The sequence below is a fragment of the Saimiri boliviensis genome, chromosome 18 (assembly GCF_048565385.1).
Source record: "Saimiri boliviensis isolate mSaiBol1 chromosome 18, mSaiBol1.pri, whole genome shotgun sequence".
Taxonomy (NCBI): domain Eukaryota; kingdom Metazoa; phylum Chordata; class Mammalia; order Primates; family Cebidae; genus Saimiri; species Saimiri boliviensis.
Window position 1 is genome coordinate 651,002 of NC_133466.1, and position 21,334 is coordinate 672,335.

General features: G+C 61.6%; 2 protein-coding genes across 5 annotated transcripts in view; one reads left to right on the forward strand and one right to left on the reverse strand.

Moving 5' to 3' along the window:
- The first annotated feature begins 73 nt into the window (after window positions 1-73).
- Window positions 74-17,010, forward strand: FTCD (formimidoyltransferase cyclodeaminase). 4 transcript variants are annotated; one of them, XM_039480435.2, is made up of 14 exons: window positions 228-638; window positions 1,717-1,900; window positions 2,931-3,059; window positions 3,907-3,995; window positions 4,157-4,336; window positions 5,422-5,559; window positions 5,869-6,000; window positions 10,163-10,224; window positions 10,583-10,712; window positions 10,950-11,111; window positions 14,422-14,465; window positions 14,953-15,091; window positions 16,460-16,555; window positions 16,717-17,010. In XM_039480435.2, exons 1-14 carry the CDS (start codon window positions 585-587, stop codon window positions 16,801-16,803), a joined length of 1,626 nt encoding a protein of 541 aa, XP_039336369.1. In that variant the 5' UTR covers window positions 228-584; the 3' UTR covers window positions 16,804-17,010. The 4 variants fall into 4 exon arrangements, with proteins under 4 accessions (XP_039336372.1, XP_039336369.1, XP_039336374.1 ...); XM_039480438.2 differs by lacking the exons at window positions 16,460-16,555; window positions 16,717-17,010 and adding an exon at window positions 11,450-11,613 and having other exon boundaries at window positions 74-638; window positions 14,953-15,008; XM_039480440.2 differs by lacking the exon at window positions 1,717-1,900 and having other exon boundaries at window positions 232-638.
- Window positions 17,011-19,383: 2,373 nt separating this feature from the next.
- Window positions 19,384-21,334, reverse strand: part of COL6A2 (collagen type VI alpha 2 chain) — a 34,789-nt gene continuing 32,838 nt past the window's right edge. The window contains exon 28 of the mRNA XM_039480432.2: window positions 19,384-20,114. Within this exon, the coding sequence (XP_039336366.2) occupies window positions 19,519-20,114 (596 nt within the window). The 3' untranslated portion in view covers window positions 19,384-19,518. The remainder of the gene's footprint in view (window positions 20,115-21,334) is intronic.

Here is a 21,334-nt window from a genome sequence, read left to right on the forward strand (position 1 = left end):
GCTCACGTGTATCCATGCTCACTCTCACATGCCTGCTCCCCTGTACACTCCTGTCTGAGCTGACCTCAGTTGGGTTCTGCAAGCCAGGGCCTCACACCAGCCTCTCGCCCTCCACAGCCCTGAGTTCCAGGCTCCTTCAGGAGCAAGCGCAGGCCCCAGGGGTGGCCTGGAAGGTCTCTCGGAAGGCAGCACAGGGTCACAGGGGTCACCGGCAGGGGTCACCTGCAGGGGCACAGGGAGGCCTCGTCAGGCGGGGATTCCAGTCAGGCTGGCCTGATGCTCCTGGGGACCCTCAGCGCGCACCCTTCTGCGCCGGCATGCACTGTTTTCCAGGGAACCCACACTCTGGCTGAGTGGAACCGTCCCCTCCGGGTGGACAGCACCCAGTGTGGCTCTGCAGCGCCCGCTCCCCGCCTGCGCAGGGACCATGGCCTCGCTGCTTGCTCCTCGTGGTGACTCGCTGGTTAATGAGAAGCTGTGGGAGGTGCTGCCGGACGGTGTATAAAGGTCCTGGCTGTGGCTGGGAGCCCTGGCCCCTGCTTCTGTCTGCCCCAGAAAGGAGCGTCTAGATCGAGGTACTGGCCATGTCCCAGCTGGTGGAGTGCGTCCCCAACTTCTCGGAGGGGAAGAACCAGGAGGTGAGGCCCTGAGGAGCTGCTGGAGCGTCCAGGGGCCAGTGGGGCAGCTGAGGCCCAGGCCGTGGAGGGGCGGTGGGCTAGGTGTGGCGTGGCATGGCCTGGCAGGGGAGGAGCCACTCTCCGTGGGCCCTAAGGATGTCCTGTGGTTGGGGGGACGTGGGAGTGCCTGACCCAGGGATAGGTGGAACAGGACGGCGGGTTGTAGGTGCTGAGGCCTGGCTGTGGCTCCAGGAGCCTTTTGGTGCTTCCAGTGGGGGTTTGGGCAGATCTCTGGGCCTCAAAGGGCCTTGTTCCCCTACTCAAGTGAAGCCCCTAACACTGATGAGAAGGGCTGAATGGAGTCACGTGAGGTTGCCCAGCATGGCCCCTGAGGCCACCCTGGAGCTATCATAAATGACTGAACCCCCGCCTGGCAGCCTGGGGAGGCAGCTGCTGCCACCATCCCCACTGGACCCGAAAGGAGACAGCACAGAGGGGTCAGGCAGGCCCCCAGGTCTGGCCTCTCGCCCCCCATGGTCCCGAGGCCCACACTCCTCCAGAACAAGTGCAGGCCGCAAGGGCCACCTGGAAGGCCTCCCAGAGGGCAGCACCGGGTCGCAGGGGTCACTTGCAGGGGTGCAGGGAGGCCTCATCACGCCGGGATCCCAGCCCCCAGCAAGGCCCGGGGACATGGAGATTTGGGGCCGAGCCCCTGCTCCCAGCTGTCCTGCCCTTCTGGCCCCTCCTCTGCTCGGGGGTTGGGGGCCGGTCCTCCGTGCCCTGTGCCTGTGGTCACCTTCTTGGTTCCCCAGCCAGGCCTCCAGCATCTGCCTGCCTGTCGGGGCAGAACCTGGGGCGTTTCTCCTGGAGGCACCGCCAGCAGCGCCGCCTTGTAGGGGCCAGGCTTGGGCCTCTGTGAAAGCCCCGGGACAGCCACTGTGCAGGTGTTTGCGGAGGCAGTTCAGCTCTTCGGGGGGTCCCCACAGGCTTGGCCCGCCTCCTCAGCCCACGTTTGGGTGTGGGGGTACAGCCACCTCCAAGCTCCTTTTCCTTCTTTCGAACGGGGAGGTTGAGGTGTGGGGGCCGGGCCTGTGTCCAGGTGATTGATGCCATCTCGGGAGCCATCGCACAGACCCCGGGCTGCGTGCTGCTGGACGTGGACGCCGGCCCCTCCACTAACCGCACCGTGTACACCTTTGTGGGGCCGCCGGCGTGCGTGGTGGAGGGGGCCCTCAACGCGGCCCGCGCTGCCTCCCGGCTCATCGACATGAGCAGGCACCGAGGTGAGGCTCCGGCTCTCCCGTGGCCGCCGCGTCGCGGGGTGTCGGGGCTGAGCCCTGTCCCAGTGTCCTTGTCCTGGGAGGGGCAGGAGGCCCAGGGCCCACGTGTGGAATGTGGGGTCCAGCGGGGCTGGCTCTGGCTCTCCTCGGAGGACCCTGGAGTGTGGGGGGTCACCATCCCCCGACTGCAAGGCTGTGCTCTGGGGACCCCAGGTCGTCACGCCCCGCAGCACCGGGCCACCTCCAAGGCTGGGTGGGGGAGGGGCCGTGCGGGGAAGGTCTGTGGCCTCTCCATCTGCCCACACGCCCGGGGGCCGAGAGCTGCTCTTGGAGCAGGCCCTGGACGGGGAAGGGCCGCCCGGAAGCTGACCTGCCAACAGCCCACAAGCCAAACAGCTCGGTGGGCGGGCAGGGTCAAAGGTGTGTGGACACAGCTCCTGAGAGGCCGGGGACGCACAGTGGCCCCTAGTGGTGGACGGACGAGAAGCTTATCTCAAAGCAACCAGCCCCGGACTGTGGAGGCAAAGGTGGGGCTGGCGTCCCCAGGGGTGGGCCATGCCCCACAGCCTGGTATAGCCACAGCAAGGGACTCAGCTAGTGAGAAGAATGCTCGGGAAACAGCATGTGGATTCCCTGCTTCAGGGAGTCTCTAAGGCTGGCCAGGGGCTTCCCGAGAGCTGAGCGTTGCAGCCGTCAGAAAGTTGTTCTTGTGACTTAGGAGAGGGAGAGGTTTATCCCAAAGGTGCCAGACCACCTGCTCAGGCTGCTGCTGCTCCTGGACTGAGCAGCTCCCGACACTGGCTGGGAGGACTGTCCAGGAATGTCCGTCATCCCAGAGGGACTGATGTTGCCGCTGGGGCAGGGCTGGGAGTGCCCAGGGCCGGCCTCCTCCCTGTGGTCAGTGTGAGCAGCTAGCTGGGTGTGTGGACAGGGGGCTGCCCAGACTGGAGAGGACAGAGGGTCTGAGAGCCACGTGGGGGTCCCACCCACTCCCACTCCCAGCCTCCTGCCTGGCCTGGCCGTCTCTCCGCAGGGGAGCACCCCCGCATGGGGGCCCTGGATGTCTGCCCCTTCATCCCCGTGAGGGGCGTCAGCATGGATGAGTGTGTGCTCTGCGCCCAGACCTTTGGCCAGCGGCTGGCAGAGGAGCTGGCCGTGCCAGGTGAGCGTGCCCCACCCTCCTCGCTCTTGCCCGTCTCATTGGTGCTGGTTCAGTGCCCGCAGTTGTCTGCCCTCGACTGCTCTTGCCAGGGCAGGTTGCTCCAAAAAGTGCAGCTCCCTCAATCCTGAAAGAAACGCAGCCCCATCTGTGGCCACGCAGGCCCGGGACCCCTCAAACTGTACCACGGCGCAGCTGGGCCGGCAGGCCAAGGCCTTCTAGAGTACAGTCATTTCACCTCGAGAAATCAACTTAGGCAAGAAAATGATACCAAACACACAGAGACAAACCAGGCTAAGTGCACACCCACCCCTGGGCTGCGCCACCTGGAAGGAACCCCGAGGCAGGGGCATACGTCACTGTCACACTGGCACACAGGGCATACGTAACCCATGTCATTGTCACACTGGCATACAGGGAACATGACTTTTTCCTTTTCGTTGTGGTTATATTTATGTGGTCGCTTGTGGTTCTGTTTATTATACAAGGAAAACAGAAGCATGAGCGTCTGGCGTCACCATGTCCCACGTGTTCTATCCTAACCCTGCAATTTGACTTTTCAAGGCCCTGTGAGCCGGGGGTGGGTGGGGGTGCTGGCTGAGGGTCTACCGGGACCACCCATATCCATCCGAGGCGGAGAGTGGGTGCTGCCCGGGAGAGGGCATGGTGGGGCCCATCCCCAGGTTTAGACTGTAGGGAACCCCTCCGCCTGGGTCCTCCAGGAACTGAGTCCTGGATCCCCCGGACTGACTCCCTGGACTGACCCCTGGACTGACCCCCTGGACTGACCCCTGGACTGAACCCCTGGACTGACCCCCTGCCAACGACTGACCGCTGGGCTCTCCTGCAGTGTACCTGTACGGTGAGGCGGCCAGGATGGACAGTCGCCGGACCCTGTCGGCCATCCGGGCTGGGGAGTATGAGGCCCTCCCTAAGAAGGTGCCCCCACCCCGGTAGTTGGGCCTGGGAAGGAGGGGGACCTGCCCCTTTGTCCTGGCTGGGGCGGCTGGGCTGGGCCCCTCCTTCCCGGGACCTGGGACCCTGGCGGGGCTGCTCCCTCCCGTGGGGGTCATTTCACCCCAGGGTGAACTTGCCCACAGCTTGAGCAGGCCGAGTGGGCACCTGACTTTGGCCCCAGCTCCTTCGTCCCCAGCTGGGGGGCCACGGTCACAGGGGCCAGGAAGTTCCTCATCGCTTTCAACATCAACCTACTCAGCACGAAGGAGCAAGCCCACCGCATCGCCCTCAACCTGCGGGAGCAGGGCCGCGGGAAGGACCAGGTGACCCCCTCGCACCCCCCACCCAGCCCCTCCACCTGCGGGGGCAGGGCGGTGGGAAGGACCAGGTGACCCTGTTCACTGGCCCCCACCCGGCCCCTTGGGAAAGGGTCAGAGGCTGAGAGCCTCAGGCAGGGTGGTCCGCGTGTGGACGGGGCACTGGCCAGACAGGGCTCGGCCTCCCGCCTGCAGGCTGGCCCAGTCTCAGTGTCCGTACCCTTTGGGGGCAGCACGGGTCGCCAGGTCGGCAGGTCAGGGGTGGAGTGAAGCTGAGAACTCTGGCTCCACGGGGATTTTCCATGGAAGGAGGCAGGGCTTCCTTTTGTTAAAACGCGGCAGCATTTTCATCCTTTTGGGAAACAGCTAATTCCAGAGTCCCAGGTGCCCTCAGGGGCCCCCCACATCCCTCCAGATGCCTTGGGGGCCCCAACACCCCTACAGACCTTCAGGTGCCCCAGGCCTTTCTCCTCCAAGTCTGCACAGCAGAGGTCACCCAGTCTGAGCGTCACCCTGGCACAGGTGGTGTAGACACCTAGATACAGAGGTGGAGGGACTCCCTGCCCACTTGTTCCCCACTCAGAGCCCCGGGTCCCACAGGCAGCTGAGGTCCTGGGGCCCGGCTTCCCGACCTGCAGACTCAGCACAAAAGCACAGTGACCTCCAAGTCCCCCTTCATGCCCCAGCCGAAGGCAGAGGTCAGAGCCCCCCCCATGAGGAGTTCGGGACTGAGGGGACGTGTCGGGGAGCAGGTGGGATGGGAGAGCGGCTTGGGGGTCCATGGGGCCCCACCCTGCAGCATTCCCCCACATCTAGGGCAGAGCGTGGCTGGGAGGCAGGGCCTGGGCTGAGCGGGGCCTGCAGGGGTGGGTGTCTGTCGTCTGACCCTTGTGGTTGGTTTCTCTGTGGCAAGCGAAGTCTCTCTGCCCCTCCCTGGCCAACTTGGGGAGGGAGGAAGGAGAACCACAGCGTCCATCTGGGCACAGGCTCCGTCCGCCCCATCCAGTTGGGGATGCAAGCACCAGGAGAAGCTGGCAGGGCCAGGCAGGATGAGCTTCTAGCACAGGCTGGGGAACGCTTTTCCTTTGCAGCCGGGACTTCTGAAAAAGGTTCAGGGCATCGGCTGGTACCTGGATGAGAAGAACCTGGCTCAGGTGTCCACCAACCTCCTGGACTTTGAGGTCACGGCGCTGCACACCGTTTACGAGGAGACCTGCCGAGAGGCGCGGGTGAGCCGGCCAGGGGGCAGCCACTGCTCCTGTGAGGGGCACACAGATCCCTCCTGTGGACAGGGCAGGGGCCCCACGTGCCGGATCTCCAGCCAGGGCAGTTCTTAGCCTGCCCCATGTCCCTGTTCTCTATCCAGGGCGGTTCTCAGCCTGCCCCACATCCCCGTTCTCCAGCCAGGGTGGTTCTGAGCCTGCCCCACATCCCCGTTCTCCAGCCAGGGCGGTTCTCAGCCTGCCCCTCGTGTCGGATCTCCAGCCAGGGAGGTATTCCGCCCGCCCCCATGTACTGACACTCCCTGTGCTCGGCAGGAGCTGAGCCTCCCGGTGGTAGGCTCACAGCTGGTCGGCCTGGTGCCCCTGAAGGCTCTGTTAGATGCAGCCGCCTTCTACTGCAGGAAGGAGAACCTGTTCATCCTGGAGGAAGAGCACCGGATCAGGCTGGTGGGCCGGGCTGCCAAGGACGGATGGGGCCTGCGGGGCGGGTGGGGAGGTGGCTGCTGCTGCTCACATCCTGGGGAGGCTGTGGCCAGCGCTCACTCCGGGGTCAGGCTGGTGGGCCGGGCTGCCGCCCCCGACTGCTCAGACAGGGGCCTGTGGGAAGGTGGGGAGGCTGCGGTAGAGCTCACACCCCTGGGGCCCAGCTTTCCTTCCCCTCCCCCCTTCATTTTATTGACTTGTGTTCAGAAGATGAGATTTCACTTTTCATTTTCATTTTGGGAACTTTATGGAGGTTTTTTTGTGTGTGTGTGACCTATAATATTCTCCCTTGTGCAAGTTCCACAGAGGAGATAGCACCTCTGTCTGCCGGGTCTCCCCTCCTGGGCCGGCTGTGCTCCCGTGGGGGGCCTGCGCCTCCTCCCACCACCTCCATAGGGGCTCCCTGCACCCCCGGAACGGGCGGCTTACGGATCGTGTGGCTCCAGCTATGGGGTGCAGATCTCCATCCACGGAGCGGCTCCATTGTCTTGTGGACACCTAGGCCTCAAGGCCCCCAGAGTCTGGGTTCCGGGGGACCCCGGTCCTGCTGGGGTGTGGCAGCGTCTGCAGAGATGCTCGCCCCCATATCTGTCCTTTCACTCCAGGCCACTTTGTTTCAGCTGTGTTTTTCACAATAAGCACAATCCACTTCACGGGATGTTCTGGAGAGGTTTCGTATTTTGGTGGTTGGTTCTGGCTCTGTTTGTGTTTTGCTGATGTGGCTCTCGTGGCTGGTGGACTCCGTCCTTGCGTCGGCTCAGGCACGTTTTCTCCTGTGAGATCAATCACGGGGCCCGTCACTGACTCTAACTTAGGGAGGCCATGAGGCCGCGGCATCTCTGATGTGTCTGCCTCCGTCTTCACTCCTCTGCCACCTCTTCCTCTCGCATTCACAGCACTTTTCCGAAACCCGGCCAGCCTCTCCACCACGGCACGTTTGTGGCCTAATCTGTTGTATTCCTGGCTGTTACCATTTGTTTTTTTTTGAGATGGAGTCTTGCTCTGTTGCCCAGGCTAGAGTGCAGTGGCGCAATCTCGGCTCACCGCAACCTCCACCTCCCGGGTTCAGGCAATTCTCCTGCCTCAGCCTCCTGAGTAGCTGGGATTACAGATGTGTGCCACCTCGACAGGCTAATTTTTTTATATTTTTAGTAGGGACGGGGTTTCACCATGTTAGCCAGGATGATCTCAATCTCATGACCTCGTGATCTGCCTGCCTTGGCCTCCCAAAGTGCTGGGATTACAGGCGTGACCCACTGCACTCGGCCACAGAATTTTTTGTGACTTTAAGTTTTGTATAATTTCTTACAGAGAAGTTACGGGTGGCTCTCCACCCCTGCCCTCCACCCATGTTTTCCAAGTGCTTGAATTTTGCCCCATGTATTTGTGTATAATCATTTTATATTTCTTTCTGGCCTATTTAAAAGTTGGGTTGAAGACACTGTGCCCTTTTACCCCTAATTTATTAAGGCTGTGTTTCTTAAGAACAAAGACATTCTCTTACATAACCACACTGTAATGATCAAAATCAGGAAATTCAACACTGACACAATCCTACTACGTAGTGACCATCAGGCCTTAGCCAAACGCGTCAGTGTGGGAGTCACTCGCATCAGAGCGGTCTCTCCTTCAGCCCACCATACAGCTCCCGGAACACCGCACTGAGCCCGCCTTGCCTCCTGTCGTCCAGAGCTATTCCCCGCCTTCCTCGACCCTCACTGGCCTTGACATAGTTTAAAAGGGCAGGCTTTTCAAAGCACCTCAGTAAGGACTGGTCTGTTGAAGCTTGTGACCAGATGCATTGTGCATTTTAAATTTTAATTAAATTAAATTAATTAATTCTTTTGAGACAGGGTCTTGCTGGGTCACCCAGGCTGGAGTACAGTAGTGCAGTCACAGCTCACTGCAGCCCCAACCTCCAGGGCTCAGGAGATCTTCCCACCCCAGCCTCCCAAACCGGTGGGATTACAGGCGTGCACCACCACGCCTGGCTAACTGTGAACAGATGGGGTTTTGCTCTAAGGCCCAGGCTGGTCTCAAACTCCTGGACTCAAGCAATCCACTCACCGCAGCCTCCCAAAGTGCCGGGACGACAGACCCCACCACGCCCAGCCAGTTACGCACTTTTGGCAGGAAGAGCATAAATGCTGTGTGTTCCCCTGAGAGAAGCCAGCTCCCCATGATGTGCGTTTTCTCAGGGTGCCCACGTGGACCAGGTCCTTGGTCAGTGTGGCACCACCCTTCCCCCCAGGCCCTTCACTGCAATGTTACTGTTTTTCCTTTTCCCATTAATACTTTGTGGGAGTACTTGAAGGTGTTTAAAGTATTGTGTAGGTAGATAAATGCCTGTTTATCTACTGAAATTCCAGCGTAAGTTTTAGTAGCCAGTGACAGGCAGCCTTCTAATGTCATCTTCTCTGTAAGCAGCAGCTGTTGCTTCTCCATGCGGCCTTGTCTTCTTATGTGTAGGGCCCCCTCTGCTTTCCAGCACCGGGTTTTGGGGTTTTGTCTTTTTTTTTTTTTTTTTTTTTTTTGAGACAGAGTCTTGCTCTGTCGCCCAGGCTGGAGCGTGTAGTGGTGCGATCTTGGCTCACTGCAACCTCTGCCTCATGGGTTCAAGGAATTCTCTGCCTCAGTCTCCCAAATAGCTGGGATTACGGGTGCCTGTATTATTCTATTTATTTTTTAATAGAGACGGGGTTTCCCCATCTTGGCCGGGCTGGTCTTGAACTCCTGACCTTGTGATCCACCTCCTCGGCCTCCCAAAGTGCTGGGATTACAGGCCTGAGCCACCGCGCCCGGCAGAGTTGTTGTCTTCTTTACCTGAAGGGTCCCGAGCCCGCGGCCTGCACGGGTCTGGCTGCGCCCGTGGCTCCATGCGGCCTGCACGGGTCTGGCTGCGCCCGTGGCTCCATGCTGCCTCCTGGTGGTGAGGCTCCTTTGCTTTCTGTCCTGTGATTTTGGGTTGTGAATGCAGGCTCTTTGGAATTTTGTCTATGGTAATTCTTGGACACCTGGGTTCAAAGTTTTCTCCTCCAAGGAGGGTTTGTGCACTCTCGGACACTGCCCCACAGGACCCTGAAGCTGAGCTTTTGGCTTGGAGCCTTGGAACCACACAGGAGTGAATTCTGTGTCTGGTGAGGCCAGTAACCCTGTCAGAGATTTTTTTCCTGCTTCACCCAAAGGGAAGGCAGGGACTGGGAAGTACCTCAACTGTTTCCTCTGGCGGGTGCTGTTTCTAGTTCATCCTTGGGGACGTCACTTTCCAGGGATCTACAGTGGTACCCACTCTGAAGGCCGAGACCTTCCCCACTCATGAGGGGCTGCCAGAGGGGGGCAGTTGCCCCAGAGCGGACCCAGCTCCAGGCTAGCAGGCCGTTGGGACTGCCTTTCTGGTCACTCCTGGTCTTGGATGGTTTCCTGTTTGTTAGTTTGGCCAGCCTTTAAAAGGCCGAGTCTTCCTGGGGTTTCCTGCCCAAGGAGGCTCTGCCTTGGGGCTCGCTGGTCTGTGGCCACCAGGGAGGCAGTGGAGGCGCCCCCCACCCGCCTGGCTGCTCTTCCCCTCTGTGGCGTGGGGGTCCCATAGTCAACGCCTTCTGAATGGGTTTCGAAGCAGGAATTCTAATCTTAAATGGGACTGTTGCAACTTTATTTTTAATGTGGGTAAAATTCCTTTTTCTGGGTAAGAGTTTCTGTGTGGGTGACGCGGTGCTGTTCCGGGGTTTCAGGACTTGTTAGACGTGAAGACGTGGAGAATTAAACTGTTTGCCCGTGGCTGACAGCGATGGGCTGAGCGGTGTGGGGGGCGATGAGGGATGAGCGGCAGTTGGCTTAGGGGTCATCAGGGTCATCGGGCGACAGCTCCTTTCTCTGGGCCTCAGTTTCCCCAAGGGCAACCCAGGGTGAGTGGCTGTATGGAGTGCCCGCTGGGGGGGCACGGGCTCCTGGGGAGGCAGGGGTGAGGGCGGGGGTGCCAGCCACGCTTCTGCCCTGCTCCCCGAAAAGCCCCCGTGTGCTCAGGACGGGGGCGGCTGTAGCAAGGGTGGGACGGACCCGCAAGTTGGAGGCTGTCCTGGGGGTGAGACGCGCCGGGCCGGGCAGTTTCTACTCCAAGCCGCTTTTCCAGGTGGTGAACCGGCTGGGCCTGGACTCCCTGTCCCCCTTCAACCCCAAAGAGCGGATCATCGAGTGAGCCTCTGACCTCCCCGCTCTTACCCCTCCCTGCTCGGCAACCCCGTCCATGCACCCGGCCCTGGGGGCCCCGGGTTTGCGCTTGGAGACGGCTCAGTCCTCCCAGCGCCTCCCCGAGGGCGCCGACTCCGCAGCCGGTGCCAAGCCCGGGTCTGGGGGTGAGGGGGGCGCAGAGACCCCGCGGGTCCCGCTGCTTCTCCCCTGAGAGGCGCCTCCCCGCATGGGGTAGCCCCGGGGCGGGAGCGGGGGCGGGAGCCGCCCTGGGAGGACGCACTCCCCCCACACCCCGAGGACGCGCTCCCCCCACTCCCCTCTCCGGGACCCCGCCCCCCGCTGAGCCGCGCCCACCCCGCAGGTATCTGGTCCCTGACTCCGGGCCCGAGCGCCGCCTGGGCGACAAGTCCCTGCGCGCCTTCGTGGACGAGGTGGGCGCCCGCTCGGCGGCTCCCGGGGGCGGCTCGGTGGCGGCGGCTGCTGCGGCCATGGTGAGCCCGCGGGTGGATGGGGGCAAAACGAGGTGGCAGGGAGGGGGCAGTTGTGGGGAGGCGGTGGGGAGGGTGGGGGCCGCCCTGGGCGGAGACGCGGGGCCACGCGGGCGGGTGCCCATGGGCGGGACCCTCGGCCGGACGCACGCGGGTCCCCCTCCGTTCCCGGGGCGTCGCGGGCCGTCTGGGGTCCCCGCGCCCCCGCAGCCGCGCCCCCCGCAGTCTCCCCTCCCGCAGGGCGCGGCGCTGGGCTCCATGGTGGGGCTCATGACCTACGGGCGGCGCCAGTTCCAGCCCCTGGACGCCACGATGCGGCGCCTGATCCCGCCCTTCCGCGAGGCCTCGGCCAAGCTGACCGCGCTGGTGGACGCGGACGCCGAGGCCTTCGCCGCCTGCCTGGTGAGTGGCGCCCACAGCAGCGCCCGGGGCGCCCTTGCCTCCCCAGGCCCAACGGCAGCGACCCCCCAGCCGGGGCCCAGTGAGAAGCGGGGAGGGGCCGCAGGGGTCGCAACTTCCGACGTCTGGGCCTTGACAGCCAGCTCCGCCCTCACCCCTGCGAGTTTGCGGGTTTGGCCGGGGTGACCCCACACTCACAGGCCACGGCCGGGGTACCAGGAACCGGCGCCACCCAGCAGGGGAGCCCAGGTCTGAGGGGGGCAGCTCTCCGATGTGTGGAGACCTGACCGCACAGACCCGGAGCAAGGCGAAGCCCCTAAAACCCTGCAATTCCTGGAAAGGGCGGCCTGCGAGAATCTCAGGAAAATAGTGGTCAGTGTTCTCAGGGAGGCCGGCGCGAGACAGAAACACCATCTTCAGCTAACACCCACTCGGGCAGTGACCGCACCGCCCTGCAAACCGACAGGAACGGGAGCCTCAGCCGGGAGGAGGTGCCCACTGACAGGTGCTGGCCCTCAGAGCCCAGGGCAAGGGCCAGAGAGCCCGGGAAAGGCAGAGAGCGGTCAGGAAGGCACCTGAGCAGTTCCAGCTCAGGAGAGGACAGGAGGGAAGGACAGGAACAGAGAGGGAGGGAGCGACAAGTGCGGAGAGAGGGGAAAGGGAAGAGACACAGAGATGGGGGGAGTGACACGGGGAGGGAGGAGGGGGGCGTCGGGAGCAGGGCAGTGAGGAGGCCCTGCCTGTTTCTGGGAGCTCCACAGACCTGCAGGCCTAACTTGGGAAGTCTCCTCTGCAAGGCTGGGTGAGGAAGGCAGGTCGAACCTGCAGCAGGCAGAGGGAGCCAGGATGAGGGTCTCAGCTACACAGTCTGGATTGGCAGAGGGAGTGGCCTAAAGCTCCGGTCCGGACCTGTTTGAAGGGAGGTGTAGACACGGAACACCTTTTCCAGTCATTTGGAAAGCTCCGGTTTCATTTACTTACTTTTACAACGGATGGGCCTTCAGGTGGTTCACCTTCCCGGCTCCACAGCCCCTCGGGCGCTGCCTCTCCCTCCCCTTACACACGGCCCTGCAGGCTCCCAGCTTTGTCCCTCGAGTTTTCCGAAGCCCCCAGCGGTGACGCTGCTCACGGAGTCTGTTGTTCTGGGATATGCTTCCCTTTACCAGGGAGGTTAAGCGTTTTCCATACGTCAGAATATGTTTCAACCCCTTTTCTCTTAGGTTTCTCTTGGGGCTTTCCCTGTGTTGTAGGACTTTTTCGTTTACTAGGGGAATCAGGCCTCATTCTGGGTTTAGCTCCCCCACCCCCGGTGTGTTGTTTGTCATTTTTGGACTTTGTTTGTGGGGGCTTCTTAATCTTTAGGTCGTCAGATGTACCAGTCCTAACTCTATCTTTTCTGGGTCTTGTGTCACAGTTTAAACCGCCTCCCCAGGACGAGATGATCTTTTCTAGGCTTTATTGGGTTGATGAACTTTAGACCTGGAGAGGCATTTAAAAACAATCATCAATTTAAATATAAATATTAGAAATAGGCCAGGCGTGGCAGCTCACACCCGTAATCCCAGCACTTTGGGAGGCAAAGGTGGGAGAAGACCTTGAGCTCAGGAGTTTGAAACCAGCCCAGGCAACCCTGTGTCTACCAAAAGAAAAGAAGAAGAAAAAAAAGAAATAGCCAGGCGTGGTAGCAGTTGCCTGTGGTCCCAGCTACTCAGGAGGCTTAGGTTAGGGCGGGGGTGGCATGAGGGCAGGAGTGTGAGGCTGCAGTGAGCTGTGATTGCACCACTGCATTCCAGCCTGGGCGGCAGAACGAGACCATCTCAGCGGTAAATATCTATATGTTTATATGTATATATATATATATATATAAAATGTAGGGACAATTTTAAATTTAGAAGTAAAACAAGAAATAAGATGAATAATTGGATAATTAAAAAACAAGTAGAGAGAAAAAGTACGTAAATGAAAATGTAATAAGAGGCAGAAAGGGAACAGAAATATAAGGCATATAGTTTAGAGAAACAAGGGTGGGGAAGGGCAGATCGCGCCAGGCATTAGCGGTCACTCCAGCGGGTGAGGGGCTGAATTGTTTACACTCCCTGTGAGCAGCACGAAGCTGGACTTTGGAAAAAAGTAAGGAGACATCCTTTCCTTGCACCAAATACGTAAGTGATTTCCAGATGGAATAGAAAGCTGTGTTTCCCCATCACCAACAAAATCTGGCCTCACGATGTATCAGAGGAAACGCTGCCGCCTCGGTGGGCAGCCTTGGCCGGTCACAGACGTGGCCACGTGAAGCACGTGCTCAGCCAAGCTCTGCCCAGGGAGGCTGTGGACACCGCAGGGTCTGGCAGAAGGGTGCTCACAGTGGGAATCACGGCGTGGGGATGGCATCCCACCTCTGTGCGACAGTCTGCAGACCCTGGCTCAGGAGAGGGGCTGTGGCCAGGAGGCATGGTCCCGACAACGCCCAGCCGGTCAGGCAGACACTGGGCATTTCTGCTGCTCTATCACCGCTGTTGGGACGGTCACAGAATCCAGTTCTGGCTGGGGCCCAGGGAGCGTTGGCTCCCATCCACGGCAGGGGGAGGGGCTATTGATGATGACTTTCTGGCGGAGAATTTGGCTGAATCTTCCAAGATGAAGTGAGCACGTTCCTCACCGACCACCCCGAGGCTGGGGCTCTGGCCATAGCGGGTGTGAGCAAGGCTCCCAGTGGGTCCCTGTGCTCAGTCTTGTCCTAGGAAGTCGGCCTGTGACCCCAGCCAAGCTTGCCCACATGGGGCAGGTCTGAGGAGCCAAGTGTCTTGAGGTGATGCCATGAGCCACACCTGTGAGCCCTCAGAAAGGCTAGTGCCTGAGGCTGGGGAGGGGCACGAGGGCTTTGGAGTTTGCTGAGTCTGTCTGCACAGTCTGAGCCTCTTAGACCCAGGCTTGGGGTGCTGCAGCTGCTTGTGTTGGAGACCCCATCCCAGAGCCGCTCCTGCCCCACAGGTTCCAGGGCTCAGGGCACCTCCTGGGCCCTCAGGCTCCTTATCTGAGAATAAGGGCCCTGAGGGAACTGCCTGCCCCTCCTCACATCCCCGGGCTTCTCCGACCACCTGCTGTGCCCCTGACCCCGCCCCACCCCAACCATCCACCAGGCCTGATGCCAAGGGCTGTAAACCATAGGCCCAACGGATGCCGAAGCTCCGTTTGCTGAGAACTTGCCCCTGCCTGGGACAGAGTCGTCGCCCACGGCCCCTCCTGGGAGCTCAGAGGGCATGGCTGCTCCCCCCATGGTCATTCGCCTGGTGGTTCTGTCTGTTTCTGGCAGGAAGCAATGAGGCTGCCCAAGAATACACCTGAGGAAAAGGACAGGTGAGCCCGGCCGCCACCCTGGGGCCTCTGCATTGGGGAATTTGGTGGCCAGGAACCCGGGTGTCTGTGGCCTCTGTGTCTGGGGAGCTAGTGGCCAGGACCCCGGGTGTCTGTGGCTTCTGTGTCTGGGGAAGTTGGTGGCCAGGACCCTGGGTGTCTGTGGCCTCTGTGTCTGGGGAGCTAGTGGCCAGGACCCCGGGTGTCTGTGGCTTCTGTGTCTGGGGAAGTTGGTGGCCAGGACCCTGGGTGTCTGTGGCTTCTGTGTCTGGGGAAGTTGGTGGCCAGGACCCCGGGTGTCTGTGGCCTCTGTGTCTGGGGAAGTTGGCGGCCAGGACCCTGGGCGTCTGGGCACGGTGACAGGCATGGTTGCCCTGGGCCTGCTGGGGTTTGGATGACTTTCAGTTGCCCACGCCCGTTGGGGTGCAGGGTGGCCACTGCCTGCCCACGTGGCCCCTGTGCCCAGGCTCTCTCCTCTTCCCCCTTCCAGGCGCACGGTGGCCCTGCAGGAGGGACTGAGGCGGGCAGTCTCTGTGCCCCTGACGCTGGCGGAGACGGTGGCCTCACTCTGGCCAGCGCTGCAGGAACTGGCCCAGTGTGGGAACCTGGCCTGTCGGTCAGACCTCCAGGTAGGGGGACCCTGGGAACCCTTGGTCTCCTGCTGTAGAGCAGGAAACAGTTGTTGGGGCTCAGTTGCTGGAGAGCAGGGTGGGTTGCTGGGCTGAGCCGGGCTGGGGGCCTCAGTTCACAGACTCAGTCCTCGAGAGCAGGATGGGTTGCTGGGCTGAGCCGGGCTGGAGGCCTCAGTTCACAGACTCAGTCCTCGAGAGCAGGATGGTTTGCTGGGCTGAGTCGTGCTGGAGGCCTCAGTTCACAGACTCAGTCCTTGAGAGCAGGGTGGTTTGCTGGGCTGAGCCGGGCTGGAGGCACTTCCCCGGACTTGGGCCTCCTCCATCAGGGCCCACGTGTCTGCTGAGTTCTAAGATCTCATTCATGGTCGCACCACAGATAGGCAGAAACCCAAATGTGTCTGCAGAGCCCACCCTGACCACTGTATACACTGCTCCACCTCCTGCAAGACCCCCCTATCACCCCACCCTCTGCTCTAGAAGCCACTGGGGACGGTGGCTCACGCCTGTGGTCCCAGCACTTTGGGAGACTGAGACAGGAGGATCACTTGAGTACAGGAGGTGGAGACCAGCCTGGGCAACATAGTGGCCCCTGTCTGTACAACAGATATATGCGCCAGGCATGGAGGTGCCTGTGGTCCCCGCTACTTGGGAGGCTGAGGCGGGAGAATTGCTTGAGCACAGGAGGTCGAGGCTGCAGTGAGCTGTGATCACGCCACTGCATTCCAGCCTCGGTGACAGGGCAAGACCCTGTCTCAAAAGCAACAAAACACTAGAAAACACACAAGACAACTCCTGGAAATGGACGTGTTGCACCGACAGGCGCCAGGGCCGGGCAGTGGCTCCGGGACGAGGCGCGTCCTTTTCGGGATCTGCACTTCCTACCGCCACCCTGAGACCTCATGGTCTTCGGGTTCTTTACAGGAAAGACACCGTTTTCTGCGTCTGGTCCCAGAGAAGTGTCCCCTCAGTCCCTGGGAAGTGGCTCTGGGCAGTGGGCGGGCCGTTAGCCTGAGGCTGCCTCCCGGGGGGCCACAGCAGATGGCTTTGCCTCTAGAACTGTGGTCTCGGCTCCTTGAGTGGCAGACCCACCGTGAGCCCCGCGTGGGGAAGAGGAGGTGTCTAAGCTCAGTGGTAGAGGAAGCCAGGAGCCCTGCTGAGCCCTTGTCTGTGGGCTGAGCCCGGGGGCTGTGCTGGGCTCCTTGTGGTGTGGACCAGGAAGCCCGCTGGGCTCCTTGCGGTGTGGACCAGGAAGCCCAGCCCCTCCGGGACCCTCAGGCAGAGACCCTCCTCCTGGCAGTTTTTGCAGTCTTGATCCCTGTCGACCAGCTCTGCCCTTGGCGAGCACAATCCCTGGGGTCCTTGCAGGTGGCGGCCAAAGCCCTGGAGATGGGTGTGTTTGGCGCCTATTTCAACGTGCTCATCAACCTGAGGGACATCACGGACGAGGCATTTAAGGACCAGGTGAGCAGGAGGCAGGCGTGCTGCCCGGGACTCGCGAGGGGCTGGATTCACAGCCTCAGGGTGGTTGCCGACTGGCCCTGGGTGGCAGGGGTTGGAGGTTGCTGCCAGCAAGCCGGGCAAAGACTGGAACCCCCAATCCCCTCTTTCCGTGTGTCTGTCAGATCCGCCATCGCGCCTCCAGCCTCCTGCAGGAAGCCAAGACCCAGACTGCGCTGGTGCTGGACTGCGTGGAGGCCCGGCAGGAGTGACCTTGCGGGCGGCCTCGGGGGTCTGCGGCCCCTCTCTCACCCATCCCCAGACGGCACAGCCGTGACCTTGGTCGGGACACAGCTTGTCTGTGTGGGCCCTGGAGGATAGGAGGGTGGGCAGCGGGGCGTCTCCCAGGAACGGAAGTGCTGGCAGGGACAGGTGACCCCTTAGTCTCCTGTGACCTCCAGTAAAGTCTTGGCACCAAACTGGCGTGTGTGTTTGCGGTTTTGGGGGCAGGGCTGAGAGCTGAGCTGCGGGTGTTGGGGTAGGGGCAAGACACGTGGTCGGGGGCCGTGGGAGCTGGGTTGGAGGGAGTGGGGTTGCAGCGTGAGGAGACAGACCCCAGCACCAAGGTCCCCAGACGCCCGGTGCAGCTGCAGCAGGCAGGGTCCCAGGTATTCGGGGCACTGGGGGTTCAGTGCGGGTCCCTGGGCCACGAGGCCCCTCATCTGCGGGAAGGGCCCTGGTTGTGCACGGGACAGAGGCCCTGGGGACAGCAGGACTTTCGGCGCTGGAAGGAGAGCCTGAGTCACAGATGCGGCTCCCCGGCAGGTCCAGACAGCCCCATGGAGCTGCGCTGGCCCCATCCTCGTTTCGAGTCCGCCCTTCAGCCAGCAGCTTCCTGGGGACGTTTCCTCCCTGCTGCGCAGCCTCCTGCTTCCAGAGAAATTCTCCATTAAAAAATAACTTGAAAAATCACTATACCCTCAAATTACTTCCAGCTGGACTATGGCATGTGATAGACGAAGTGTGAATGTACTTGTTAGACAGCAGTGCAGGGTATTAAAAAGATTATTGCGGAGTCTGTCCTTGAGTGAGGCCAAAAACTCAAATGCCTTATTGCAGAGATTTCCCATTCTGAAAACAACACACTTGCTCCTGGAAAAAGATGCTGTCACCAAGACAAATGGCAAGAATCCTACTGGGAGAAAAAACACCCAAGGTGTGCGCGGGCACAGGGCCACCATCACTCAGCACCTACAGTTTCTACACATCCAGCTGGGAGGGAGCGCCGGGGTGTGGATGCTGGGGAGGGGAGGCTGGGAGGGGAAACTGGTGAGGGGACATTGGTGTTGGAACAGTGAGGGGACATTTGTGAGGGGCACTGGTGAGGGGACATTGGTGTGGTATAATCATTAGTGAAGGGCCAGTGGTGAATTGTGGGGTGGAGCCTGTGGGTATCTGAAGTTCCTCCCAGTGGACCTGACATTCCTGCCCTGCAGGATCTAGGCTACACACACGGGAACTAGCATTACAGAGGGTAGTACCCTTTCCCTGCAGAGGCCCTGGGCACATGTGGGAGCTGATACCACAGAGGGGAGTGCCCTCTCCCTGCAGAGGCCCTGGGTGCCCTCCTGCGGGCAGAGCCTGTGTACCTGTAGGGGCCTCTGCCTCCTCCACCTGCAGGAACCGGGTGTTCACCTGGAGCACAGGGATCTGAGGGCTAGCGCTCAGGGCGCAGGGTTTAGCAACACAGGTGGGCTGTCTCTTCCTGGCATTTGCATAGCTTTTTTGTGGGATGGAAAAGAAGGAGAGAAAGATAAAATAACTGAAGTCCTTCCCTGGAGCTGCAGGATGTGTGGTCAGATGAGGAGGAGGTGGAGTATGAGGAAAAGAGCGAGTCTTCCCAAAGGACAACAGAGTTTCGGGGTGTATTGGGGTGAACTGCATTCCCCAGGTTTCACATGTTAACCCCTAACTTTGACCCTACCTCTAGACCTCTGGCTCTGACCTTGTTTGGAAATGGGGTCTTGCAAATGCAGTGAGCTAAGGGGAGCTCATCTAAGAGCAGGCTGAGCCCTGGTCCCGTGTGACTTGGGTGAGCTCATCTAAGAGCAGGCTGAGCCCTAGTCCCGTGTGACTCGAGTGAGCTCATCTTAGAGCAGGCTGAGCCCTGGTCCAGTGTTATGACTTGTGTCCTTATCCAAAGGGGACTTGGACACAGAGACACACACAGGAGTGGGCCATGGTAGGCTGGAGCGGGGCTGCCAGGAGCTCAGGAACCCCCTGATGCTGGGGAGAGGCCGGGGCAGGCCTTTCTCTAGGCCTCCAGAGGGAGCCCAGCCTGGCTGACACCTCCAGAGCTGTGGCCGACGCTGGGAGTTGTCCCAGCTGTGGTCTGTGGTGCCCTATGATGACTGCCAAGACCACTCCTGCCAGCGCCTGCCCATGGAGCCTGTGGTTCACCGAGGTGCCACTGAGCTGAGCCTGAAGGATCCTGGGGATCAGAACAGAAAAAACCCACTGAGACGGCCACACAAAACAAAACCAGCCCAGAACCTGCTGTCTCTGTCGGCCGTCAGTCTGCGTCCACCCACAGAAGACCATCCCTGTGCAGTGATGCTCTCAGAGCACGGCGACCCTGGCCGCGGCTGGAGGGAGAGTTTGCTGATCAAGGCTGCCGCGTCCGCACGGGTGGGGTCAGCCCGCACCTGCGGGCGATGTCCCAGGAGGCCAGGGCTGGGCCGGGGGAGCCATGGACCCTGGAGAGCGAGTGACAGCTGGAGCGTTCCCTCCTGGGCGCGGGACAGCTTCGGGGTCCCCCCTGCCCAGCACGGACGCAGCGAGCGGGCACGTGGTAGGTTCAGAGCGTTTTTATTGGGTCAGGGCTTGCTCCGGAGTTCAAGGCCAGGCAGGTCCGGAGCCTCGGGAGGGCTGCAGGGGTGGAGGGAGGCCGGGTACCCCCGGGGGCTCTGGGGGTGCGCCGGGCGGCGCTAGCAGATCCAGCGGATGAAGCGGTCGAAGAAGCCGGGCCGCGCCAGGGCGTCGAAGTCCTTCTCGCGGAACACGGCGGCGCGGTCGCCCAGGCTGAGCGTGGTGAGCACGTCCATGTCCACGTCGCTGCCCACGGCCACCACGGTGGGCACCACGTTCTGCTTGCGCATGGAGTGCACGGCCTCCTGCAGGCTGGCGTTGCCCGTGACGCCGTCCGTGAGGAACACGAACGCCAGCTCCGCGTGCCGCCGCGCCCCGCCGCGCGCCCGCACGATGGCGTTGACCGCGTGCACCACCCCCGCGCCCACGTGCGAGAAGGAGTTGAGGTAGCGCGTGGCCTCCAGCGCCTCGTGGATGGCCGTGAGGTTGTGGCTCAGCGGGAAGGCCACCTGCTGCTCCCCGGGGCCCCCGAACTGCAGCAGCGCCACGCGCGCGTTCAGGGGGTCGTCCTCCCTCCGCGCCAGCGTCAGCCGCCGCGCCGCCTCCTCCACGAAGCGCCGGGCCTTGTGGAAGTTCTGCTCGCCCAGCCGCTCGGAGCCGTCCAGCAGGAACACGACGTCCACGGGCCGCTGCGTGCACTGCGCCACCGCCAGCTCTGCGGGGAGACGGGGTGCGGGCTGGGCGGGGCGGCCAGCGGGGCCTGGCAGGTGCCCACCCTGCGCCCGCCCCTCTGCCCGCACCCGCCCGATGGGCCCCGTGGACGGCCGGGCTCTTGGGGGGGCTCTGCGGGGGAGTCCTGGGTGCGGGTCCTCGGCCCCGGCCCCTTCAGGCAGCGCTGTCGGGAGCCACTGTCTCCCCTGCGGGTGCTCCCAGGCCCGAGACCCAGACACAGGCCCCAGGCCCTGCCGCCTGCTGAGCGCCGTCTCTGCCCAGGCTGGCCTCTTGGGAAGGAAGGGACCCCAAGGCATCTTCTCGTGGTCCAAGAATTTGCTGCCCCTAAAAGGGCCCCTGTCCGTGTGGTGTGGGAGGGACTTCAGGAGGGCCCCCACACCCCCAGCCTGACTGCCCACTGGCTGGGTCCCAGAGCTGCCCAGAACCCCTAGAGCTGACTGGGCTTCATCCCTCCCAGAAAGACCGGGAGCATCGGCCATGGTGGGTAGCAGCAGGCACAGGGGCAGCCAGGGCAGGCTCTGCCCTAGGACTCCTTGTTACTGAGAAGGGCTGCCACCTGCCTGGGTGGTCACCAGCCCTGGGCACCCTGGAGTGTGAGGGTGGGCCACAGCCACAGCCCAGGCCGCCCACCACATGTGGGGGTGTCACGTGGGGCCAGAGACCACAGGATGGGACACGGACAGTCCACACGCATGGAGCTGGCCCTGTGGCCTCACTGGCACCTCAGCTTCTGGGATGGGGGAGGGGAGAGACAGAGCCAGTTTCCCCAAGGGCATCTGCTCCTAAGCCCACCCCCCAGACGTGGTCACAGCTGGTACACGGATCCCCAGGAATCCCTCAGGAGCGAGGTCCTACGAATGTGCACGGAGGACCCTGACCCGAAACTCGGCTTCTGAGGGCCTTGGAGGTACGGAGTCCAAGCCCTGCTGGCAGTGAGCAAACCCCTGAACACAGCAGCATGACCTCACGGGTACTTCAGCCTTTACAGAACACCCGAGACACGCGGACCCTGTCTGAGCACGCGCGGGCTGGCAGACGGGGTTCTCAGAGAGCTTACGAGTGATGCAGCTTATTCAGTGAAAGGAAGGGCAGCCTCTGTAGTGAGGCCCACACTTTGGAACGTGCTTAAATGTCCAGAAAGTTCTCAGGCACCGCTGGGCTTCCCAAACCTCCTCAAAACTAATAAACATTTTCTCCGTTGTT

What these genes read in the sequence shown, in the direction of transcription:
- FTCD (XM_039480435.2), top strand. Translation starts at nt 585, where the DNA reads ATGTCCCAGCTGGTGGAGTGCGTCCCCAACTTCTCGGAGGGGAAGAAC. An exon ending in AGGCCTTCGCCGCCTGCCTG is followed by an intron (nt 11,112 to 14,421) that starts GTGAGTGGCGCC and finishes TGTTTCTGGCAG; the next exon opens with GAAGCAATGAGGCTGCCCAA. An exon ending in ACGAGGCATTTAAGGACCAG is followed by an intron (nt 16,556 to 16,716) that starts GTGAGCAGGAGG and finishes TGTGTCTGTCAG; the next exon opens with ATCCGCCATCGCGCCTCCAG.